Below are 22398 nucleotides of genomic sequence, written 5' to 3'. Positions count from 1 at the left end.
ATGACCAACACAAGCAGATTTGAAAATTCCCCAAGCATGCATTAAGAAAAAGAGCAGAGGTTTAGAACCAATATTCAGGACAGATGCATTCATTAAAAAAAATAGGATTAATTTTAATTTTTTGAATCCTTCAATTGTTAAACACCCCAGTATGCCAGAAGAGAGGAAAAAAACCAAAACACAAAATCAAACAGAGGAAAGATGATCACAGATGAGGACAAAAGAGGAGGAACCATAATATTCAATGGCAATAAACATGCAGAAATCCAGTCAACAGACAGGAATAAACTATGGGACACAGAGATTGGCATCCTGTCAAGAGCTCCTGAAGAGTAATTGGGGCCTGGTCATAGCTGCAATTCTTCCACACTGGAGTGGATCCCCTGCAGGGGTAACCACAAGTCTAGACACTGCAGGAACAGCAATGCTGTCAGAGGAGAGGTCTTACAAGGGCTCTGTAACATTCTGGTACAATATGCATTAAAAAAAAACCAAAACTGGACAGCAAATCATATCGCATGAAGCTAATGCAAGACACAATGCTAGCCAACCACAGCGTTTCTGCTTCTCTTGGAGGCTACAAAAGGAGAACAGAATTGGACAAGTGGGTGCAGAGCCCAAGATAAGGTGACAGACCCAGCAGATCTGGAACTCCAGAGCAGAAGCTGAGGTGCAAACCAGAAGGGATCTGTCAGTGACTCTGCAAAAGGAGGCTTGGTAACAAAAGAAACTCATAGAGAACCTCAGAAAGGAGGACAGCAAGACTGTATACAGCCTGCAGACCCCAGAAATTCACTGCTGTCAGTAAATTTCTGCTTAGCCTGATTTTATTGTCTCCACATTTCTTCAGGAGGAGAAGGGAGTTCCTTCTATATCAGATGCTCTGTCATTTCCCTCCTCTATGCCCCTCTCTGCCACTGACAGTGACTCCCGGGCTGCAAGACAGTCCCAGTCTTCAGAGCACAACCTCTGCTCAGGCTCACAACCTACCTCACCCTATGCTTCACACCCTGGTATAAAATCAAAGACCCACAGAGTGGCCTGGGTTGGAAGAAACCTGCAGAGAGCATCTACTTCAACCCCCTCTTTCATCTGTCACTATCCCAGGTTGCTCCAAGCCCCATCCAACCTGGCCTTGGACACTTCCAGGGATGGGGCAGCCACAGCTTCTCTGGGCAACCTGTGCCAGGGCTCATCACCCTCATTGTAAAATGAAAAGTCCTTCTTTACGTCCAATCCAACCTCAGAAATCAGAATGATTTTGCATCAGGTTTTTCAAACAGTTATGAACTTGCTGTTGTTGCACTTTTGTTTTCTCAACAACACAGACTGTCACCATTCCCTTCTGGAGTAGCTGAAAATAATGCAGGAAGCTACCTATCCCAATGCTCATATCATTCCACAACTGGCTCATCATCCACTCCAAAAAAAGAGACATTCACAAGCAACTGCTTGGCCACAGCCAAGCTTGAATAGGCCCTTGCTTCAAGGAGCAAACACTGACAAAGGAAAGCTAAAGAAAAAAAATGAGCAGCAGCAACCCCGATATGACAGGCCATTATTTCTGACTTGGTAGGAAACATTTAATTCCCACGCTACAGAAGCTCACCCAAATGAGATTTATCCACTCACATGAGTCACAGAAGTCCCTGTGTGAATTAGATGATGGCAAAGCCTTTGGTTTACATTACGTCAGTGGCTAAGTAAACTATACTGACAGGAAGCAATCACTGAGCAAGAAAGTAACTCATGGACTGAACTCCAGCATTCTCAGGGATGGCACTGGCTTTTGTTACCTATATGCATGTGGAAATCATCTGGAATCTGGCGTTAAGCTGAGCTAATGATTAAAGACAAAAAGCAGAGCAGGGGAAAGCAGTTCCAGCATGTCTGTTTCACAGCACGACACAGCTTAGAGCTACCATATTAAAATACTTTCCTTTTTAGACCACTGGCTTTTTATATCACACAATGCAAGACTCACCTACAACGAATTCCATTTTGGTGATGTTTTTCATTACAGTTCCACCCTCTCCTTCTCATGCCACAAGGATTACTGATGCCAGAACAGCCTGTGCTGGTATCTCACACAAATCATAAGCACACTGAATCAGCCTTGTATCTAAAGGAAGCAATAGACCATTACCATAAGTAGCAGATACTTCCACAGGGCACCCTGCCTCAACCAGATACACCAACAACACTCAGAAATACTCAGAAAAACCAGGCCTTCAGCTGACAACAACCAACACCACCAGTTTATCCTCTCAGAATACGAGGCCTCATTCCTTTCAGCCCCTGCACACACAAGTGCTCATGTTAACTGAGATAACCTGCTAGAGACTCTGGACTTTCCAATTTACACATCGCGTTTCTCCCCATTCCCTCAAAATCACCACAGCCAAAAGAGCAGAAAAAGCTGGTCACTTACAAACTGAAGAAAACTATGACGAAAAAATTGTAGAGAGAGATGTCCTCTCTTGTTGGCAACCATAGGCAACAGCCCTCAAGCCCGAGCACAACGGTGGATCGGCTCCCTACAGGATTGCAGCCCTTTGGCTCTGACACACCAAACAGCTGTTCCAGGTGAAGCCTTATCCCATGGAAGTCGCCATGCTCTGCTATTGGTTAGTTTGCCCCTGCAATAGTACACATAGCATCAAAGACCTGCCTACATCATGGATTTATTTACAGAGCATAACAATGCTCTCTGCGTTCTCTTTTCCTCCTACCTCCCAACAGCCAGTTGGCTTTTTTGACCACTGTTGAGCTCCAAGCTGACATCTTCTAAAATCTAACCCAATTCCAAGATCTTCCTCAGACTAGGTCTTATTTGGAAGAGAGTCACAGCATAAAGCCAGATCTAAACCTAAAACACAGAGATACCAGCAATCATGGACAATGTGAATAAATCTTGGGTAATATGAGATATACACACACATGTAGGACAAATACCTGTTTTCCCAACTGGCACACAGCAGCCTTGGCAGAAAAAAAAATCTTCTCTAGCTGTGAAAAGCACAGGAGATAGGGTGTGAGCCCACCTACAGTCTGCCAACTTGACCTTCTCAGAGCTTGAAAAGCAAGTGGGAGATAAGCACGCTTTTGTCTTGTTATTAAATCCTAAAATAGCAGTGTGTAGGAGAATCCTACCCTCCTGCCCTGTACACTAAGCTGAGAGGGAAAGGGAGGAAGAGGTGGAGGGAGGGCTAGAGTCAAGTTGAATTTCCTGCTGAACAGGCTCTGAGCTGACCAGAGATGCCAGGAGATAACGCACGTCTGCCTAGAATCTCTTTTCTAACTCCAGGGTGTCTGCCATTGTATGCACAGCCTCGTTACAGCTCACTGAATTAACACAAAAAAATTGAACTGATTTCCATAATGAAAAAGCCTCTACATGGCTCCAGAGTGCGACAACAAGAAAGGGCACAACATCTTGGGAAGATGTAAAAAAACAATCAAATCACTTTTTGCCTTGTTGAATTGCAATTTTGAGCCCCCAAATGAACAGTTATTTTTAGCTGATCATCTGGAAAGTGTGCGGGAGCACAAAGCGTCGGGGTCAGCACGGCTGTCTGCAGGAAGCCAGCATGTAGCCCAGAGAGAGGCAGCCAGGCACTGCACATCTGCATCATCAGCACTGCATGGGGACCAGCAGCATGGCTCTATTTATAACCCAGACATGTACAGCTGTAGCCTGCAATGAAAGGCTGGGACTGCAGGCTGCCAGCCCCCAACAACAAGCTGTCTGATTTAATTAAAGAGATGGCAATGTCCACATGCACACATAGATGCACACACAGATGCACACATGTCCTTTTCCCAGGAGAGTTACCAACAATGAGCCCAGTGTTTCAAAAACAGTATGTTTTGCCAAGGTTTCTGTGCAGAGAGCAGACAAATGTGTCCTCACACAACCTCCCCACTTCCTCACTCTGTGCCCAAATGTGGCTGACGGGCAGCTCACCGCTGCTCAGGCAACCACTAGCCCTTGTGTGATTGATTTGTTTGTAGCCCTGGACAGGAAAACAATGTTACTGTAGTATTTATCTACATGAAGAGAAGAGATTAATTTAGTTTGCAAAGAAGGTATTTGGGAGTCACACGCATCTTCTGCATCAGGACAGCTTGCTGTGCTACCAGGCTCTGTCTGGTAGTTTGTTCCTTCTGCGATTTTTTAAACATTTACATACAGTTCGTGGAGGTTTGGGATTCAAGTTTCAGAGAAATGCTTTGAGACCTTGCAGATGTTTAGAAGTGAAAACTGCTTTCAGATACAAAGCTCTGTCTCACAGTGAGCAGTCAAAGGGAGCATTTCCTTGTGGAACTGGAAATCAAAGGGCTCTATCATGTACTCCCTCTTCCCACTTTTTTTCGATGAGTTCAGATTCTCCTGCCCAGGAATCCTCGAGCCACGGACCCCACAACAGCAAAGGACAGGAGAAGACTTGCTGCAGTCAGCCTGCTGTGAGCAAAGCACTGTTGATACACAATGAGAACCTGCTGACAAAATACTGGGTTACCAATGGCAGCTGCTGGTGAGGCAATAGCCCAGAGATCAGGTCACAGCCTGGGCTCTGCTGTGCTCTCTGCCCTGGCAGTCTTTGGCTGCACGAGGACATCCCACAGATAGCCTGAAGCTAGATCCCCCACCTAGGGATCACTAAGCACATCCATGCAGAAGCCCAAACAAAAACAAACCTCTTCTAAAAGCCTTCACAGGAAGCAATGTTTGCATTGTAGTTCCCTGAGCTTCCTGGGATAGTCACTAAAAGCCACTGCAAATACAGTCCCCAGTGTCTTTGCTCACAACCTAACGTAATAATCATTCAAAATACAACAAACCTGTTCTGGAGGAAATGATGCTTCTGGAGTCCAAGTCAAGCTTCTTTACTAGGGTATCAGGGTCAATCTTCAACCCAGAAAATACACCAGAAGATGAGAAATCCCAGTCCTTATTCAAAAGGAACATAAAGCAGTAATCAGTACCTACACCACCAGGCAATATTTGTTAAAAAAAAAATTAAAAATCTAACCCAGCACTATCCAGATAGGAACAGTGGTAGTGAGCAGGTGTCTCTCTTGAGCAGGCAAGGGCAGGTAAGGCAGCCTACTGTCCTGCTCCTCCCCACCTCCCCTCCAGCTCTTCCACACAGAAGGAAGTTTCACAAAGTCTGTTCTGTTCCTGATTCCTGCTTCAGCTCAACCTCGCCTCACTCAAGTGCACACTCCCAGGAGAGCTGCAAACAGCATCCTTAGGGAAAGACAGTTATTACAGGTACAGAACAATACAGATTAGCTACAAATGAACAGATTAGAGGATTAAAGCCTAATCAATGGACATTAACCAGATTCAGTAACTACTAGCAACTCACCAAATCTTCAGCATCATGCTTTAAGCACACAACGCCCCCCTAAGATCTGCAGTAGCTACTCTGGTTGGATTAGTAGAATTTATTACTTTAGCCAACAATATCTACCATCACCAACACATAACTTCACAGTGGTATAAACCCAGCTGTTATTTGGTGCAGGCAATTCCTCCCTCCTCACAAGGAAAGCTTAGGCACATAAAAAACATTTACTGGTGTTGCGTCCTTGCAGTGAGGGGGCTGGGGGGAGGCACCTGAACTGTGTATTCATATCACAGCTGGGGAAAACAGGAGATCCTAAATAATTCTGTATACACTAACAGCTTCTCTCCACCTGCCCAAACTTAAAACTGAAGGGAGGCACTGCAAGACCCCCTCCTCTCCCAACGCTTGTTGGTAATGACCCCCACTGCTGCACGCAAGTTACCCCACGGCATCGCAGCACAGGCAGCCTGACTCTAGCAGCAGCAGCAGCAGCAGCGCTGGGATACGTGTGTCACTGTGTCACCACCCTACGTGAGTCGGGGACGCCAGGGTGCTGCCATGGCACAGCTGCTGGTCCGGACTAGTGATACCGGCACTGGAGCAGCACGCTAGGACTGCCAGGTGCACAGTGCTGGAGCAGCTCCAGGCTAGCTCCTGGCACCTCCCTGCCGTGCCCGTGCCACACGCTCCCATGGGTGACCGGAGCGTGGGGAGCAGCAGCTGCCCAGAAGCACCAGGGGTTCAACAGGGCTTTCCCTGCCAGAAGAGACGCGACCTGCGCCATCCTGTCAGCCACCACCGCCGCATCACCACGGCCAGGCCCGGAGGTATCCGCAGACACCCCCGGGGCCCTGCAGCCAGGACAGACCCACAGGAGCTCAAGTCAGGCTGGGGGGTGTGCGGGGACCGGCCGTTTCTGCAGGGGGAAGGCGGAGAAGTCATTGCGAGGCGGCCACCGCCAGCCCCCGCCCGCCGCCGCCGCCGCCCCACGTGTCCCCGCCCCCGGTACCTTCCCGGCCGCCGCGCTCCATCCGCCAGCGGCGGGCCCGGGGAGCGGCGGCGGATCCTGGGCGGGCCAGGGCCGGGGGGCGGCGCGGTGCAGCGGCGGACGCTTGGCCTTGCCCACCATGGCGGCGCGGGGCGGAAGGGGCCGGGCGGGGCCGCGCCCGCACGGGCGGGACCTTCCGGCTGCGGCCGCAGCGCGCCCGGCGCTACGGGGAATTCGCCTTCCTCTCTTCCGCGGGCGCAGCTCAGGAAGCGCTTCTTCGGCAGCTGAAGCCAGCCCGCCCCGGCTGCTCGCTCTGGAGCGTAGTGGTGGCAGGTCCAACGGCAGCCCTGTGCTGGCAGCCTCTCTACGGGCAGCCCGCGGACAGTTGTCCTCTGGTTAATTGCAGCCTGCCCAAGGGGGCTCCTGGGAACAGCCTGCGGGTGTTCAGTGCGCTTAAGTTAAACCCAGACACTCTGCAACACAGTTTTAAGTTAAGTGTACGCCCTGTAAGAGCTGAGAGCTCTTGGTAGCTTTGGAAATGATAACTTTCCTAAACTCCTGTTTAGTTAGTTGTTTCAGTTGTAAGCAGTGCCTGGTTTTAAGTTGCTTCACAGAAACACTCTTAATTTGATCATTAAAACACCAAAACCTTTAGTTGGTTAACCCTGACAAGCTTCAATAAGCAGAGCCAAAGGGAGTTGAAGATTCGGCATCTGGGATCTTAAATTTATGGCCCTTCAAGGAGTAACCAGAAGACACCAGAAGAGATTAAGGCCTGGAAAGTTGGAGACTCCCTGTCTGAGAAAAAGACGATAAGAGGACTAAAGAATGTGGACCAAATTAGCATGAAGGGCGAGAAATCAGTAAGCAATACAGGATAGAACACTAAATAATGAAGATAATTATGTAATTTAGAATAATGAACATTAATTTCTATAATGTATTATATCTATTATATTTTATATTTTTATATATATGCGTGTATATATATATATAAAAGTGTATGTGTGTATATATATATAAATAATGTATAAATAAGTGAAAAATGTTTTGTACTGGGGTCAGTGTGGAGGCTGGTACTTTGTTAGCCACACACACACCTCCTCCTGGCCAGGAATAAAGCCTTACTTGCTAACACTAAAAAGACAGTTTTAGAGAGAGTCTTACTTAACCCAATGATTTCAGAGGTCTCTTGGTAACAGTAGGACCAGCCAGCAACCAGGCTGCCACAGTAGGACAGAAAACAACTCTAAAACTTCTTGCCAGACATTATTTCTACAGTTAAAACAGTAGAAAATACCCATCAAGCCCCTAGGGAGAGCCAACACCTGCCAGACTGCAGTCATGGGCCCATGTGGACACCACAACAAAGCAACCCAAGCCCCAGCTGCACCTTTCCACACACGGGAGGGGGTGAAATGCAAAGTTGCTTCTCCTTGCTCTAAGGTGAATAGAAAGCTCCAAGCCTGGACTCACAGTGTGTTTGATCTTAACAAGCCCTAACAGGTGCTCCCTGGTTAATACATCTTTGTTTTCCACACCCTCTGCCTTCTCCAACCCCCTCCAGACTGTGTTTCCCAGGGCCTGATATTGGGCCATAGAAGTGCACAGCTAGTGACACTCCTTGTGGGTACCAAGGAAATGCAGGGAGAGGCCTCTGGGAAGGTACTTGGAAAGATCATAGAATCATGGAATACGCTGAGCCGAAAGGAGCTCATCAGGATCATCGAGTCCAACTCCTGGCTCTGCCCAGGACACCCCAACAATCTCACCCTGTGAACTCAGAGCGGTGTCCAAATGCTCCTGGAGCTCTGGCAGCCTTGGGGCTGTGATCATTCTCTGGGAAGCCTCTTCAGTGCCCGAACAATCTCTAGGGGAAGAACCTTGGAAGATCCGACCTAAATCTCCCCTGATGCAGGTCCCTGTCATTTCCTCAAGTCCTGTCACTCGTCACGAGAGTGAAGAGATCAGTGTCTGGTCCCCTGCTTCCCCTCAAGAGGATGTTGAAGACATGGAATCACATAATGGTTTGGGTTGAAAGGAACCTTAAGGATCATCTTGTCCCACTCCCTTGCCTCTAGATCAGGTTGCTCCAAGCCTAGTCCAGCCTGATGTGGAACACTTCCAGAGATGGAGCATCCACAAGATTTAATGTTCATCAGGGATAGAAAGATTTAATGTTCATCGGGAATAGAAAATAACAACAGGAAAGCTTCCCTTACCCTGCTGTAGGCTGGGTGAGCATCATTTAGGAGCTAAAGCCCAAAATGACAACTCTGATCATCAAAATCAAGGACTGAGGAAAAATCACTCTGATAGTGCCCAGCTGGATGCCCAGCTTCCCACCCCAGCTGCTCAAGTGCATCCTGCATAAACCACAGCAGTCCTGCAGTTAATAGTGGGGAGGAAACACAATCCATGCTAGTAAAAATAAAAAGAGGAACCAATAAAAATAAAGGCAGTTAAAATAGGAAAGGGAATGTTTAACAGCTTAAAATGCTTACAAAACAGGCTGGGGAGCATATGTACTGTGACCAAGCATATCCCCAAACCCCTTTCACCTGCAATGCTGAAGGCCAAAGCTGCAGCAGAGCCTGAGGAACAGCTGGAAGGAACAGGGATATGGCAACGAGCTTCAGCTTTGGCTGCAAGGACCCATGGTACACCCTCTGCTCCCACCATTCCAACTCCTGGGGCTCCCAGCTCTCCCACCCCTGTCCTGCAACCTTGAGTCAGTTGAAGCAAAGCGGTTGGACAAACCCCATGAAATAACTTAGGAGAAAAGATCCGCTCATTCAGGGCCTCATGCAATACAAAAGGAAAATTACGGCAGCTCATCTCATTGAACCACACTTCCTTCCTCCAGATCTGCAACCCCCACCACTGGCAGGAAGCTCCACCAACCTTCCCAGCTTCATCTACCACAGCTCACCCACTCCAGGCCTGGGGAGTGCTCTGCGGCATCCAGCTGCAGCCGTCCAGGCTGGGTGAGTGTCCCAGCTCCGGCTGGCTCTCCCTCAGGCTCCATCCCCACCATATCCAGCATCGGCTGCTCCAATGCTCCTGCCCCACTGCCAGGACTACTGTGATGCTTTCCTGCTGCACCTGGCTGTGATGAAACCAAGGCAGGACTCTGTTGTCTTCTCTAATAAAAGAACCAATCCACAGAGCATCCATCAGGGCTTGGAAATTTTCTGCTGGCGCTGCAATCTCTTTTCTTGCTGCAAACATAACCCATAACTGTAACACAGCAGCTGGTGAACAGCACCAGTGTCTTATAATGCCTCAGGTTTCCCTGACCGTGGCAGGGGGTTGGAACGAGATGGTCTGTAACATCCTTTCCAACACAAACTCTTCTGGGATTCCATGATAATGCAACATGGTGACTCAACATCAGCTTGCTTGGAAGGAGAACCTACAAAGGAATTAACAAAGACCCACATTAATTACCTTTAAAAAACCCCTACAGTCCTGTATGTTTTCTAAATGACTTTTTTTTTTTTTTACTGTAGTGCCCTGAAGAGGTTAAGAGAAAATTGCCAGGAGCGGGTTCCTCTCTGTTCAGGGAAATGCTGCTGCTGGGAGGAGTTATTGAAACCAACACAAAAGCACTAAAAGGCTGCTTAAAAAAAAAAAATCCCCACACAGCCCTGAGGTTTGCCAGTGGACGGCGCCTGCATCCCCTGTCACGTGAAAAGGCCTGGCTACCCTGACACAAAGATTTCAGAGCTCAACCCACAGTCCGAGGGGAGCCAGCTCCCCATCTTCTCCACACGCAAGAGCTGCCAATAGCTCCCAAATGAACTATTTTCCCCCACTCCCAGCTTTGTTTGCCCACTGAGGTCAGGGCCGGTCCCCAACAGTGATGTGAAAGGTGAAAAGTTCTCATAAAGTTTGGGGGTTTGGGTGGGTCCCGTTCCTAGGTGCAGTGGGAGGGCTGCAAGCACCTGGGTATCCCAGGGAGACCAGCCCCAGTCCCACAAGGCCGGATGCTGTGGGTTTGGCCAGGTTGAGTGGGGCTGGCTGGGGTTTTGGGTGAACACGCCCTCCCACAGGCACCACTCTTGACTTCCTCTTCCCCTGCAACTGAAAGACAGAAATAGGAAGGAAAGATTGAGGTACGTCACAGAGCTCCTCATGCCCAGTTGCTTTTCCCAGCCAAACTTGAGAAGCTGAGACCATCCTCATCCCAGCCCAAGTACGGGACAGAGACGAGGGCTGGAGGCCAGGCGAGTACAGCATCTCAATTTTTATGCTTCTGTTCCTCCTTTCTTGGGGGGAGGCAGCCAGGCAACAAAGGGGTTTTGTAGCTCTGATGTTTCAAGGGCATTTTTTTAATAATTCCTGATCTAACCTCTGGCTACTTGAGTTCAGGGAGCTTCAGGGAGCTCGGCATTGCGTCCCTTCTGCAGGCGGGTCAGTCTGTGCAGCCTTTGCAAAGGCAGCTTGCCTGGTCTGTAACAGTTTCAACTTTGGAGGTAGCATTGAGCTTGGAACTGCAGGTGTTTATTGTGGGGAGGACCCCAGACCTCCAAAACTCCCGTTCCTTGCCTCCCCACGGGCTCAGAAAGCAGAGCAGAGAGGGTGCAGTGTGCTCTTCCCACGCCCTCTCACACAGCGCTGGGCAGGGTGGCATGGGCTGTGTGCTCACCTGCAGCACCAGGGCTGTGGGCTGCCACACTCCTCTCCCGTGACCCTCTCTTCCTCTGGGCATCTCCCCCACTGCCAGTCGCAGGTTGTGGTGGGAAAGAGGGAAGTGGCATGGCAGCACGGCATGAGGGTGCAGGCATGGCTGCCTGGAGGGCTCAGCACAGTGTCACCACCTGAAATGCCAGTGCACAGACCTTCCCAGGTGTCCCTGCACCCCTGTGGGCCTGTGGGAATAGCCAGGAGCAGGAGTGAGACCCTTGCTCTTCTCCTTCAGCTCTCTGTGTGCTGCACACATCACATACTCTGCAGGTATGTGACCCTGGAGAGAGCAGGTCCTTCCCAACATCTCAGTGGCTTTTGGATGCAGATGGAATGTGGGGCACTCCCCAGGTATCAGGGAAAGCAGCCTGGTCCCTGGTTTTGATGCTTTTTCCAGTGTCACAGCTACAGCTCCCAGCCTCCTGGCAGGTGAGAAGCAAAGATGTGAACACATGTGGTGACATGACCTGTGGCCAGCATGGACACTGGAACAGGGCTGCTGCAAGTTGTGGGAAATCTCTAAACTGTGCATTTTGCTATCCTAGCTGTCTCAGCTGTCACATCCTGCTTCACACAGCGGTTTTGCACTTTTTTGGTGCTGCTCCGAGTGATCTCAGCAGGCTGGAGAGCGTGGTGTTCCCAGACTACCCAGGGCAGGACAGCCAGCAGGCAGCCCTGTCCTATCCAAGCAGGACTCTGACCCCAGCAGACCCAGCAGCACAAATCCCCTCATTCCCTTACTCCCAGGGCAGGGCAAGGGTCCCACAGGCACCCAGGGACCTTGCTACTCAGAGCCAAGGGATGCCACAGACAAGGTAGGGACTTGGTGCACATGGGAGAGAGCTCACCCCACAGATCTGTCCTCTGCAGGCACTGGAGGCTGCTGGAAGGAAATACATATAAAATATATTCATGTTTCCTATGACAGGACATGGGAATATATATACACACATATATTTTTTTATTTAATTCTATTTATTCTTTATATATTAAAATACGTTTACATATATATTTTTTTTATATTTTTTCTGTGGTTTATATATACAGAATATATATAAAAATACATGTACACGGACACTGAGTGGGATATTCTGCATGGGCTGGGAAAGCCCTGTGTATGACCACGTGTGTGGGATCTATCTGCATCACACAACTGAGTGATGGAAGGATCAGCCCCAGGTCAAGTGACATCCACTCTCCCATCCTCATCATACCCCACTGTGCTCATTTTCCTTCTGTGCTTGGGGTCTGGAGCTGCCCAGATTGCAGGGGTGGGAAGGAGCAGCTCTGCTGGGTGCAATACCTGGCATCTCTGTCTCAGCATGATGGTGACCCAGCACTAGGGATGCTTGGCAGTGTGGAGGAAGCACCCATGGGCACTGGCACTAGTGGCACCTCACCGTTACAGGTGGATGGTGCAAACACCACAGGATACCGGGCATGAGTGCATGTCCTTCCTTTTTGTGGGAAAACAGACATTTAGCAAACCCCTGATGGGAACTTGTGGCTAACAGACTTCAAGACTCATCTCTGCTGTTGACCACTTGTTTTACTTATAGCAACAAGATCACTGCTGGCATCAACACTTCCCCTTCAGCCTTATTTATAACTCCCAGCTTGCTCCTCCATCCCAACAGCAGCCCCCAGCATGTCCTGAGTGCCAGAGTGCCCCAGCTCTGCACCCTGCCTGCAGGCAGGACAGCAAGGACAGCGCCCAGCTTTTAGCTTATGCACCTTCCCTGAGGCCACCTTCACATCTTCTGGCTGATGCTACAGCATCTGCCTACAGCAGATGCTCCATTGGTGGCATATCCTGGTGGCTTCTGCACCTTGATCCCCAGACACTCAAGGCATGTGGTGAGAAGAGCAGAGCACAGGGCCAAGAAGGACCCTGGTCCTGAGGTGCAGCTTTCTCCCCATGATGCCACCATGCAGCCAGGAAGCAGAGCCTGGTGGCAATGTGTCCTGCCCTTAGCTGGGTTGCTCCATCTTGGCACCCCTCTCCCTACCACGGGATGAAGGTGGTGGTAAAGCTTCTTCCCACCAGGGCAGGAGGATGGACTATGTGCACCCCTCTGCTTGCCTGAATTTATGGGAAACAAGGGGGAAAAAAACAACTTCACAGGCAGAGCACATGCAGGAGACAAGACCCAGGACTGGTAGTGACTGCGAGTCTGGATTGAGCTGAAGGGATCATCAGGGGGGTTGGAGGAAATGCTGCTGAGGCCTGTGTCCGTGCCCTGCTCATGCAGAGTCAGGCTGAAAACCTGCTTTGCACTCCTCTGAAGGCTGTAAGGAGGCAGACAAAGGCAGAAGCCCCATTAGTTCTCTTTGAAAGCCCTGCATCACATTATGCACTCACCCGCCCACACACCAGGGTGTAATTTCCCTCCATGGCAGAAGAGAAGTGTTGAACTTCCTGCTGCTGCTGTCTCCAAGTGCCAGAATGTGCTTCACACTCTTGTGACAAGGGCAAGAAACCACTGTGGGGGTGAAAAAGGTGTCCAAATCCAGCCCACAACATGAACCCTACTTTACAATACTTGGTAGCAGCTAGCGCTGGGGGTGTGTTGAGAGTCCCACTGTATTCTGGAGTTTGGGAGCTTTTTTTAATCCAGTTTTAGGGTTGCTCTATTTTACAAGATGAGCCTGTAAGCAGGAAGTTCCAACCTCCAACAAGAACGAGGAGCTCACAGAGCTCTATCCCATCACCACTGCACACTTTGGCATGGCAGCAGGAATTAAACACTTGGAAACAGTGGGCAGGTGGAATAGCAGGAGCTCATTGAGTCCATGGGCTTGGTCCTCACAGCATGTGTGGGAACTTGTGGCTTGTAGCAGAACTGGAGCCTAATTAGGCACATTTGGTCAGTCACACAGTCAGTCACTGAGTTCTACAGGAAACCAAGGCAGGAGCCACTTTTCTTTCCTGCAAGCTCAAACTCTGCTGGCAGCATCTGGAGGTGACAGGAATGTGTTGGGCCAGCTAAGCACAGGGACTGCATGTCACTCAGACAGGGACATTGCAGCTGTGACAATAAATGATGCCTTTAAAATCTTACCAAGGGGGACTGTGGTGGTGGAGAGGAACTTGCAGAGGATTTTTTTGTCAAGAAGGGCTCTGGCCACCCGCCATAGGATGGTCTTGTGCAGATGTGGTAGAATGAGCTCTCAGGCCATGTCACCCTGAGGGTTTGGCCACAGAGGTGCCTTTTGTTGGCTGTGTAGCCATGCAGTGTTGGCTGTGGAGCTCTGCCAGGGAGACTGGATCCAGGGCAGGGTGGGCTTCCAGATGGCCCCTGCCATAACCAGTGGTGCCCACTACCCTAAGAGTCCTGCCACATCTCAAAATCTATACCACAGCTGGGCACCAAACCTCGCTGTGCAAACGTTACCTGCTGACCTACCTAAACCTTCTCTCTGCTCTTGGGAGGAGACCAGACATCCTTTCAAGGCTGACCAGTGTCATCCTCAGCTGGTGTGGGGTCTTACAGAGGCTGATGAGCTAAGACTGGACACCCTGATGCCTCAGAAGGGGATCTGAGCAGCCCTGCATACTAACCTGCCTCAGTATCTTTTGAAGGTTTCCCTTGTTTTCTCATTTCCACGCCACTGTGGGCTGTTTATATGGCAAGTTCACAGGAAGGGGTGATGGCAGGTGACAAGGAGTGGTTCTTTTCTTACTCAGGGCTGCATCAGAGCAATTTTGAAACTGATGACCTGGTTTTCAGACACTGCGTCTAATATTGCTAAAAAGGGCAATGTCTGTTGTTCCTTTGTACTTTTGTATTCCTTTTTCTTCTTTTTACAAATTCCTCTTTTTGACTTCCCCATGTTCATCCATGTTGCAAGGCCATTATACTGTCAGGGTTTGCTCCAGGGCTTTACTGGGGAAAGGTGTGACACAACAGTACTAATGAATGTGATCTCAGCACAGGCTGCCCAGAGAAACTGTGGCTACCCTGTCCCTGGGGCACATGCCAGGTGGTCACAAGAATGTTTTTTGTCTTGCAGAAAATGCCTCGTGACTGCTGCCTTCAGCTGCCAGCAGTGACCTGGGTGCTGCTGCTGGTGACAACAGGTGAGCCCGACCTGCCTTCTTCCCAGAACCTTTCATGGGCAGTGAAATAGTGGGGGGATCCCAAATGCTGACCAACAGCAGTGGGAACACAGCATTGAGAGGTGTGTAAAGGCCATATCCTTACACTTCCTGGGATCTGGAGTTAACTCGAGCCAGCCCAGCTGAAGGACAGCAAGGCAGTTGAGGGCCCTGCCAGGGCCTCCAGCATGGGTTTGAGAGGCAGGGCAGGCTCAGGCCAGCATGGGTGGCTGGTGTTGGGTGTCTGAACAGCCCCAACAGTCCCCCACACCAACTCTGTCTTCTCTCCTTTCCAGCCTTTGCCATGGAGTGCCCCAAGATCAAGGTGGGGACGTGCAAGGACTGCATTCAGTCTGGTCCTGGTTGCGCCTGGTGCAAGAAGCTGGTAGGTCCATGTAGCCTGTCTAGTTGTCACTCCCCAGCAGTCAGCTAACAGGCATCAGGACAGTCACCCTGCCTGCCTGGCTCTGCCTGACTTCATTGTGGGAGTGTCCTGCTTGGAGGATGGGGCCAGGAGGGATCCAACAGCCATGACCTTTCTCCATCAATACCCATCAAAGGTTTTCTTTTCTCCATCAATGTCCTGGAGACCTGGTTTGGGGGCCGGGCCATCTTGTAAGGTGCCTGTTCACGTCCTGCTCCTCTGATTTTTTTTCCTGCTGGCGTCATCACACACAGAATTTCACCAAAGCCGGCGAGCCAGACTCCATCCGCTGTGACACCATCGAGCAGCTGAAGCAAAGGGGATGCCCAGACAGTGAGATTGAGTTTCCAGGCAATGAGATCAAAAGAACACAGGACCATTCCTTAAGCAACAAGATACAGCTGACTCCACAGGAGGTGCACCTGAAGCTGAGGATAGGTATGCTCTGCCTGGCGTTCCCAACACCCTTCTTCTTGTGGCCTGCCAACAATGCCCTTCCACTCATCCCCCGACTCACCTGAGACACAGCAACATGTTGCAGCCTGCATTTCCACCCCTTTTCTTCCAAGAGAGAGGAGGGGTGGGTGATGGCACAAGCTGGCACAACATGGCAGCTGATCCCGCCATCCCTGTCCCTCAGGCCAGCCTGCTATGTTTGAGGTGAAGTTTCGCCGTGCCTTGGGGTATCCCATTGATCTCTACTACCTCATGGACCTCTCCTACTCCATGCTGGATGACCTGGAGAAGGTGAAGAAGCTGGGAGGGGAGCTGCTCAGGGCGCTGGAAAGCACCACCCATTCTCGGCGCATTGGTGAGCCTGTCTCCAGCCTGGCACAGCTGTTTGCTGCTGGGAAGAGCCACAGGGCTGGAGGGGGATGCAGGAAGTGGGCAGCAGGTGTCCTCTGCCAGGTTGAACAGTGTGGCAGGGCAAGGGATGTGGGCATGTACACTGAGGCCAGTAAATTGTCCATGCCCTATACCCTGTGCCCTGTGCTCTGTCCCTGAAACTGCAGTCTGGCTACCCTAGGGTTTGGCTCCTTTGTGGACAAGACAGTGCTGCCATTCGTGAACACGCACCCCGAGAAGCTGCAGAACCCCTGCCCCAATAAGGACAAGAAGTGCCAACCTCCCTTCGCCTTCAAGCACATCCTGTCGCTGACTGACAACGCCAAGCAGTTTGAGAACGAAGTGGGGAAGCAATTCATCTCGGGGAACCTGGATGCCCCAGAGGGGGGGCTGGATGCCATGATGCAGGCAGCAGTGTGTGGGGTGAGTCCTGCGCCTGCCCTGCTGCCAGGAACTGTGCTTGGGCAGGAGGGCTGCGACCCACGCGCACGGGTGGCTCTGCCCCTCTCCAGGTGGGCTCTGGAAACCCATCCTGTGTAAGTTCTGATTTGGCAGCAGGGCAGGTCACTCTGGAGAGCACAAGAGAAAATTGTACCCCAGAGCCTCCTAACCCTGATCTCCCTTAACCCACCTTCCCCGTGCCCTCTGCCCCATGCTGTGGCTGACACAAGCCTTTGGAAAGGGCCACGCCCACTGGCACGGTCCTGCCAGCCCTGCTCAGGGACCGGGGCCACTCTCTGTGCCACTTGCAGGACCTGATTGGCTGGCGCAACGTGACCCGCTTGCTGGTGTTTGCTACTGATGATGGCTTCCACTTTGCTGGGGATGGCAAGCTTGGGGGCATCCTGACCCCCAACGATGGCAAGTGCCACTTGGAGGACAACATGTACAAAAGGAGCAATGAGTTTGTAAGTACCTGGGGGCTGCTCAGCATCTCCAACACCCACCACCTCGCTCCCCCAGGCAGAAAAGACCATGTCATGTAAAAAAGCCTGTTGCGGAGACCAAAACATCACCATAATCACCATAATTTGTGCTGCCACACCCAGTGTCTACTCTTCTGCTGGTAGGAGAGGTTGTGCTGAGTGTGGTATCCCTCTCCCCATCCAGGACTACCCATCTGTTGGCCAGCTGGTCCAGAAACTTGCCGAAAACAACATTCAGCCCATTTTTGCTGTCACCAGTAAGGTGGTGGATGTTTACAAGGTGGGGATATGTCAGATGGTCCAGGTCCCTCCATCCCCTTCCCAGGAGGACAGACAGAGCTGCGTGTGTCTCCTGCTGCTGTCTCCTGCTCTGCTGTCATGTGGTAGGAAGTGCTCACTTCTTTGCTCTCCACTGGCAGAAACTCAGTGAGATGATCCCAAAGTCGGCGGTGGGAGAGCTGAATGAGGACTCCAGCAACATCATTGAACTCATCCAAGTGGCCTACAATGTAAGTGCTGGAGCTCCCACCTCTCCAATGCCATCACCTGCACTTCCAGAACCACCCCAGGCAGCTGAGATCCTGACCTGTAGTGTTTTCTGGCTCTTTTTCCTAACCTGCAACCCCATACCCCCTTGGTTTGGTCTACTTTTGGACTGTTGGCACTTTCTCCACCATTTTTCCAAAGAACCTCTCCTCGCGGATCATCTTGGAGCATTCCACCTTGCTGGACACTCTGGATGTTAAATATGTCTCCAAGTGCAATAATGACAAGGACTCCACGGATGAAACGAGAGGCCAGTGTGACAATGTCAAGATCAATGATGAGGTATGTTCTCCTGTACCAGGAACCCCCTGCAGCTTGCACAGTTTCTGTTGCCCATCCTGTTTAGTGACAGGAGCCTTGGGTGCTCTTCCAGGCTTTCTGTTTATATTAATTTAATGCCAAGAGTGTCCAAAATGCAATGCAATGGGGGCGATCCTCTGTTGTTCTGGATGTGCATGTCTTCAACCTAGGGCCAATACCACACTCTTGACAGCTGGGTGTCTCACCTTTCCCTGTCCTACGCTAGGTCACCTTCAAAGTGAAGGTCACAGCCAAGGCGTGCATTCCAAACTATTCCTTCACCATCCGGCCGCTAGGCTTCACAGACACCCTCACTGTCCATGTGGCCAGCAACTGCGACTGCCACTGCAATGACCAGCCTGACCCATCCACTTGCAATGGGCAAGGCATCACCAAATGTGGGATCTGCAGGTATGTGCTGTCCACCCAAAACACAATTTCAAATGCTGCTAGAGCTGGGGAATTGCTGGGAGTGGGATGTTGGGCCAATCCAGGGCTGGGCTCTGTAGCTTTGCACAAATTTTTTTGTTCAGAGAGGCAGATTTGTGCATTCTCCTTGGAACTGTCCCCTGTGTTCAGGAGGCAGGGGACACAATGAGCTGGCTCTTCCATTGAGGGAGGTTATGCTGCTTTCCTAAGGGTCTCAATCCATCCAACTATCCAGCCATCCATCCCAGTATCAAATCATCCACCAATCTACCCACTGAGCAGACACAGATTTCTGTAGAAATCTCTCAAAATCCCACTTCTTGGCTGCAGTTCACGCAGGTCTTTAAGTGTAATTATTGCTTCATGGCCTCTCAGTCAAGGAGAGGGAAAGACTGGGTTTCCTCAGGAAATACTCACATCTCCTTGGCAAGGGCTTGGAAATTATAAACATAACAATAATTCTGGACATTTATTTGGTGTTGTGAATACGACTGGTGGAAAAGCAGCAGTTCTGAGGTTTGCTCCCAGTCAGCCACCCTGCTCCACCGTGGAGTTAGCACCAACATGGTGTCATTGGTTTTTGGTGAGGGTGTCCCAGATTTTCTCTGCTTTTGCGGAGGTCCGGGCCCTGTGCATGCCCCATGGCCACTGACCCGAGCTTGCTCCTCTCCTCTGGTGGCAGCTGCAATTCAAGATACACAGGGAAGAACTGTGAGTGCGACACCAAAGGCAAGACCAGCAAAGAGCTGGAGCACAGCTGCCGGAGGGACAACAGTTCGATGATCTGCTCGGGGCAGGGGGACTGCGTGTGTGGGCAGTGCGTCTGCCACACCAGCGACGTGCCTGGCAAGTACATCTACGGCACCTACTGCCAGTGCGACAACATGAACTGCGAGTTCTTCGACGGCTCCCTCTGCGGTGGCCCAGGTGATGTGCCTGGGACAGCTTTTCCAACTGGCCACTGCTTAGAAGAATTAAATGCCTAGGGAGATGCAGCCTTTTTGTGCCCATAACCCCAGTGGGAGGGTTTGGGGCTGCTGGGTCCCACCACACCAGCCTGTAGGACCTCCTTGAGCATTCTATGGAGGGTGGTGTGGTGGGTGCAGGGCAGTTGATGCTCTCCAAGCACGGGCAGAGGGAGGGTCACCTGGCTATCTGCAGGATCTGAAAGATCTTCTCCTGCAGCACGGGGGCAATGCGACTGCGGGGTGTGCAAGTGCCTGCCTGGATACGAGGGCAGCGCCTGCCAGTGCCAGCAATCGACAGATGGCTGCGTCAACATCCGCGGACATGTGTGCAGCCTCCGCGGGACCTGCCACTGCAACCGCTGCCAGTGCTGGGGAGAGTACCAGCCCCCCTTCTGCCAGGAATGCCCGGGCTGCCTTTCACCCTGTGGCCAATATATGTGAGTGATGCGCACAGAGAGGGCACGGGGACAGCGGGGTTCCCCAATATCCCAGGGAGGCGCAGGCAGGCCCTGCCTATGCTTGTGCAGAGCCCAGCTGTAGCCAAAGCCAGGTGAGAGGGTTTCTGCCCCTGCAGATGTGAGCTGAGCTGCTTGTTTTGCAGCTCCTGTGTGGAGTGCAAGTTCTTCAACAGTGGCCCCTTTGAGAAGAACTGCTCCCAGGCCTGTCCCAACATCCTGCTGCCCATGAACTCAACAGAGGTGAGCATAAATGACAGGAAATGCAGGGAAAAGGATTCCCAGAACTGCTGGATGTCCTTCCGTATGGTCCAGGAGGATGGCAAGGAGATATACACCATCATCGTCGATCCTGATAGAGGTATCCCATCCTTGCTCCTCCTGCCCTGCCACAGGCAGGCTGCCAACCCTGCCACAGCAGCCTCACTGCTTTGCCAGGGGCTGCAGCCCGACACCATCTGTCTGTCCCATAGAGTGCCCACAGCCCCCCAACGTCCCACTGATCGTGGGCAGCACCATCGCCGGCGTGTTCCTCATTGGCGTTCTGATCCTGGTCATCTGGCGGTTATTGATGGAGCTGCTTGACCGCCGGGAATACCGCCGGTTTGAGAAGGAGAAGACCAAAGCCAAATGGAATGATGTAAGAGAGCCCATTTGTGCCAGTGGGGTGTTCTGGGGCACTCGGATCCACTGGGCAGGGGACAGTAGGAAGGGACATCCTTTCCAGAGGCAGCCATGTAGACCTGAGCCCTCCCCACTGCTCATTTCTCAGCCCAGCTGGATTTTGCTGTTTAGGGGGCTAAATATCCTGTGGGCTCTTCTTCCAGTGCTGTCTGTGCTGTTGGCACTGGGATGGGCGGGATGGGTAATGCTCTGATGGAAATCCAGCACAGCCCAACACAAACCTCTCACTTCTCTCCCTCCAGGCTGATAACCCCCTCTTCAAGAGTGCCACCACCACTGTTGTCAACCCCAGGTTTACTGAATGAGGCAATACCTGGCAGCGCTGGGACCCACTATTAAATAAGGAAATACCAAGCTAAGGAAAGCTCAATCTAAGGAAATCTTAAACTAAGGCTCCCACCCCCTCTTCTTTATCCTCATGGTTTCTTCCCTTCTTCCAAGAGGCCCCCATCATGTCAGGTGCTGGCTGAGGGACTGCACCATGCCAGCGTCCTGGCCCACCGCTCAACGGTTGGGTTAGTGGAGCTGGGAGAGGGGAACACACACAACTTCAGGCCTCACCACAGGAGTATGCAGTGGCTCCTGTCCCATCTTCTGATGCTAACTTTGCTTTCTGGCAGGAGTCTTGGACATCAAGCCCCCAAAGCCAGCTGAGAGCACAGAGCGCTTCCATCTTTGATTTTGAGCTGGGATTTCAAAACTGCTGTCTCTCTTCTGCTCCAGCAGGATCTGCTCCCATGCTGCTCCATGCCTTCCCCAGCTGCATTGGTCTCCACTACTGTGCAATGATTTCCAGAGAACTCACTGCTGAGTTGGACATAAAGGGTCCAAGCAACCGCTCCAGAGGCTGCAGTGATGTGATGGGCCCTAAGGGCTGGTGACCACCCGTACCTTGTGACAAAGAGCAGCCGGAGATCATGCACTGAATCTTTTTCCCAAATCACCAACTGCTTCCTGGCATCGCTCCCTGCTCAGACCTACCTCAGGCAAGGTTCTGCCTGGGCTTCTGCATACTTGGCTTACCTCCATCGTGCCTTGAAATCCTCTGCAGAGCAAGGAGCCACCATTTGATCTATGAAACTTGATCTATGATCTGTGAGAACCTGGAAAATTCCCTGCAGGTTGGAGCCACAGCTGCTTCCACCCCCTGGGACATGATCTCCCTGCTCTCCGAACATGTCAGGCATACCAGGCGGCAGCTATGCAAAACACCTGGCAGCACCCAGAGCATCTCCAGCTCAGCACTTATCCCAACCACACACAGCAGCCAGTTGCTCGTACATTGTGGGTCATCCCCATGAAATAGTGGTACAATTACTTATTTGCTTTAAGTTTGGGATTACTTTGCATAGAGTTGTATTGTGTTGCATCTTTATTTACTCTCTGAAGAGTTTTAATGTGAATAAAGATTAATACATAAGGTAAATACATCTGTCCTGCTAAGAATTAGGTGCAAGGGCTAAATGCTAAATGCTAAAGCATTCATTGGAGAAACTACAGCCACACCTTGTCATTGCTGCCATCATCTTCCATAGGTACAGTGACTGGGAAAGATCCCAGCTAGAGAAACGAACTGTTTTCTACACAATTTGCCATCTATGCCCTGAATGGTGCTCCCTTGCAAGCCAAAATTGACTTGCTGAATAGTGCAGAGCAGTTCTCATCCCTGCCCATGTGCTGGCAGCTG

General features: G+C 51.1%; 2 protein-coding genes across 2 annotated transcripts in view; one reads left to right on the top strand and one right to left on the bottom strand.

Moving 5' to 3' along the window:
* Positions 1–6498, bottom strand: part of SLX9 (SLX9 ribosome biogenesis factor) — a 39785-nt gene extending 33287 nt beyond the window's left edge. Inside the window, exons 1-2 of the mRNA XM_082284948.1 lie at positions 6367–6498; positions 4846–4954 (exon numbers count right to left, since the gene is read on the bottom strand). Of these exons, the coding sequence (XP_082141074.1) occupies positions 4846–4954; positions 6367–6486 (229 nt within the window). The 5' untranslated portion in view covers positions 6487–6498. The remainder of the gene's footprint in view (positions 1–4845; positions 4955–6366) is intronic.
* Positions 6499–15432: 8934 nt separating this feature from the next.
* On the top strand, positions 15433–21590 carry ITGB2 (integrin subunit beta 2). Its single transcript, XM_082284961.1, has 14 exons — positions 15433–15518; positions 15812–15995; positions 16198–16368; positions 16585–16826; positions 17156–17311; positions 17514–17609; positions 17749–17838; positions 18017–18157; positions 18402–18586; positions 19287–19531; positions 19790–20009; positions 20174–20388; positions 20501–20667; positions 20954–21590. The coding sequence occupies exons 1-14, from the start codon at positions 15438–15440 to the stop codon at positions 21014–21016; spliced, it is 2256 nt and encodes a 751-aa protein (XP_082141087.1). The 5' UTR covers positions 15433–15437; the 3' UTR covers positions 21017–21590.
* Positions 21591–22398: the final 808 nt, after the last annotated feature.

This window comes from Coloeus monedula (assembly GCF_965178545.1).
Source record: "Coloeus monedula genome assembly, chromosome: 7".
NCBI classification, from domain to species: Eukaryota; Metazoa; Chordata; class Aves; order Passeriformes; family Corvidae; genus Coloeus; species Coloeus monedula.
The sequence above is the reverse complement of the archived record's forward strand: the minus strand, read 5'-3'. Positions and strand labels throughout refer to the sequence as shown.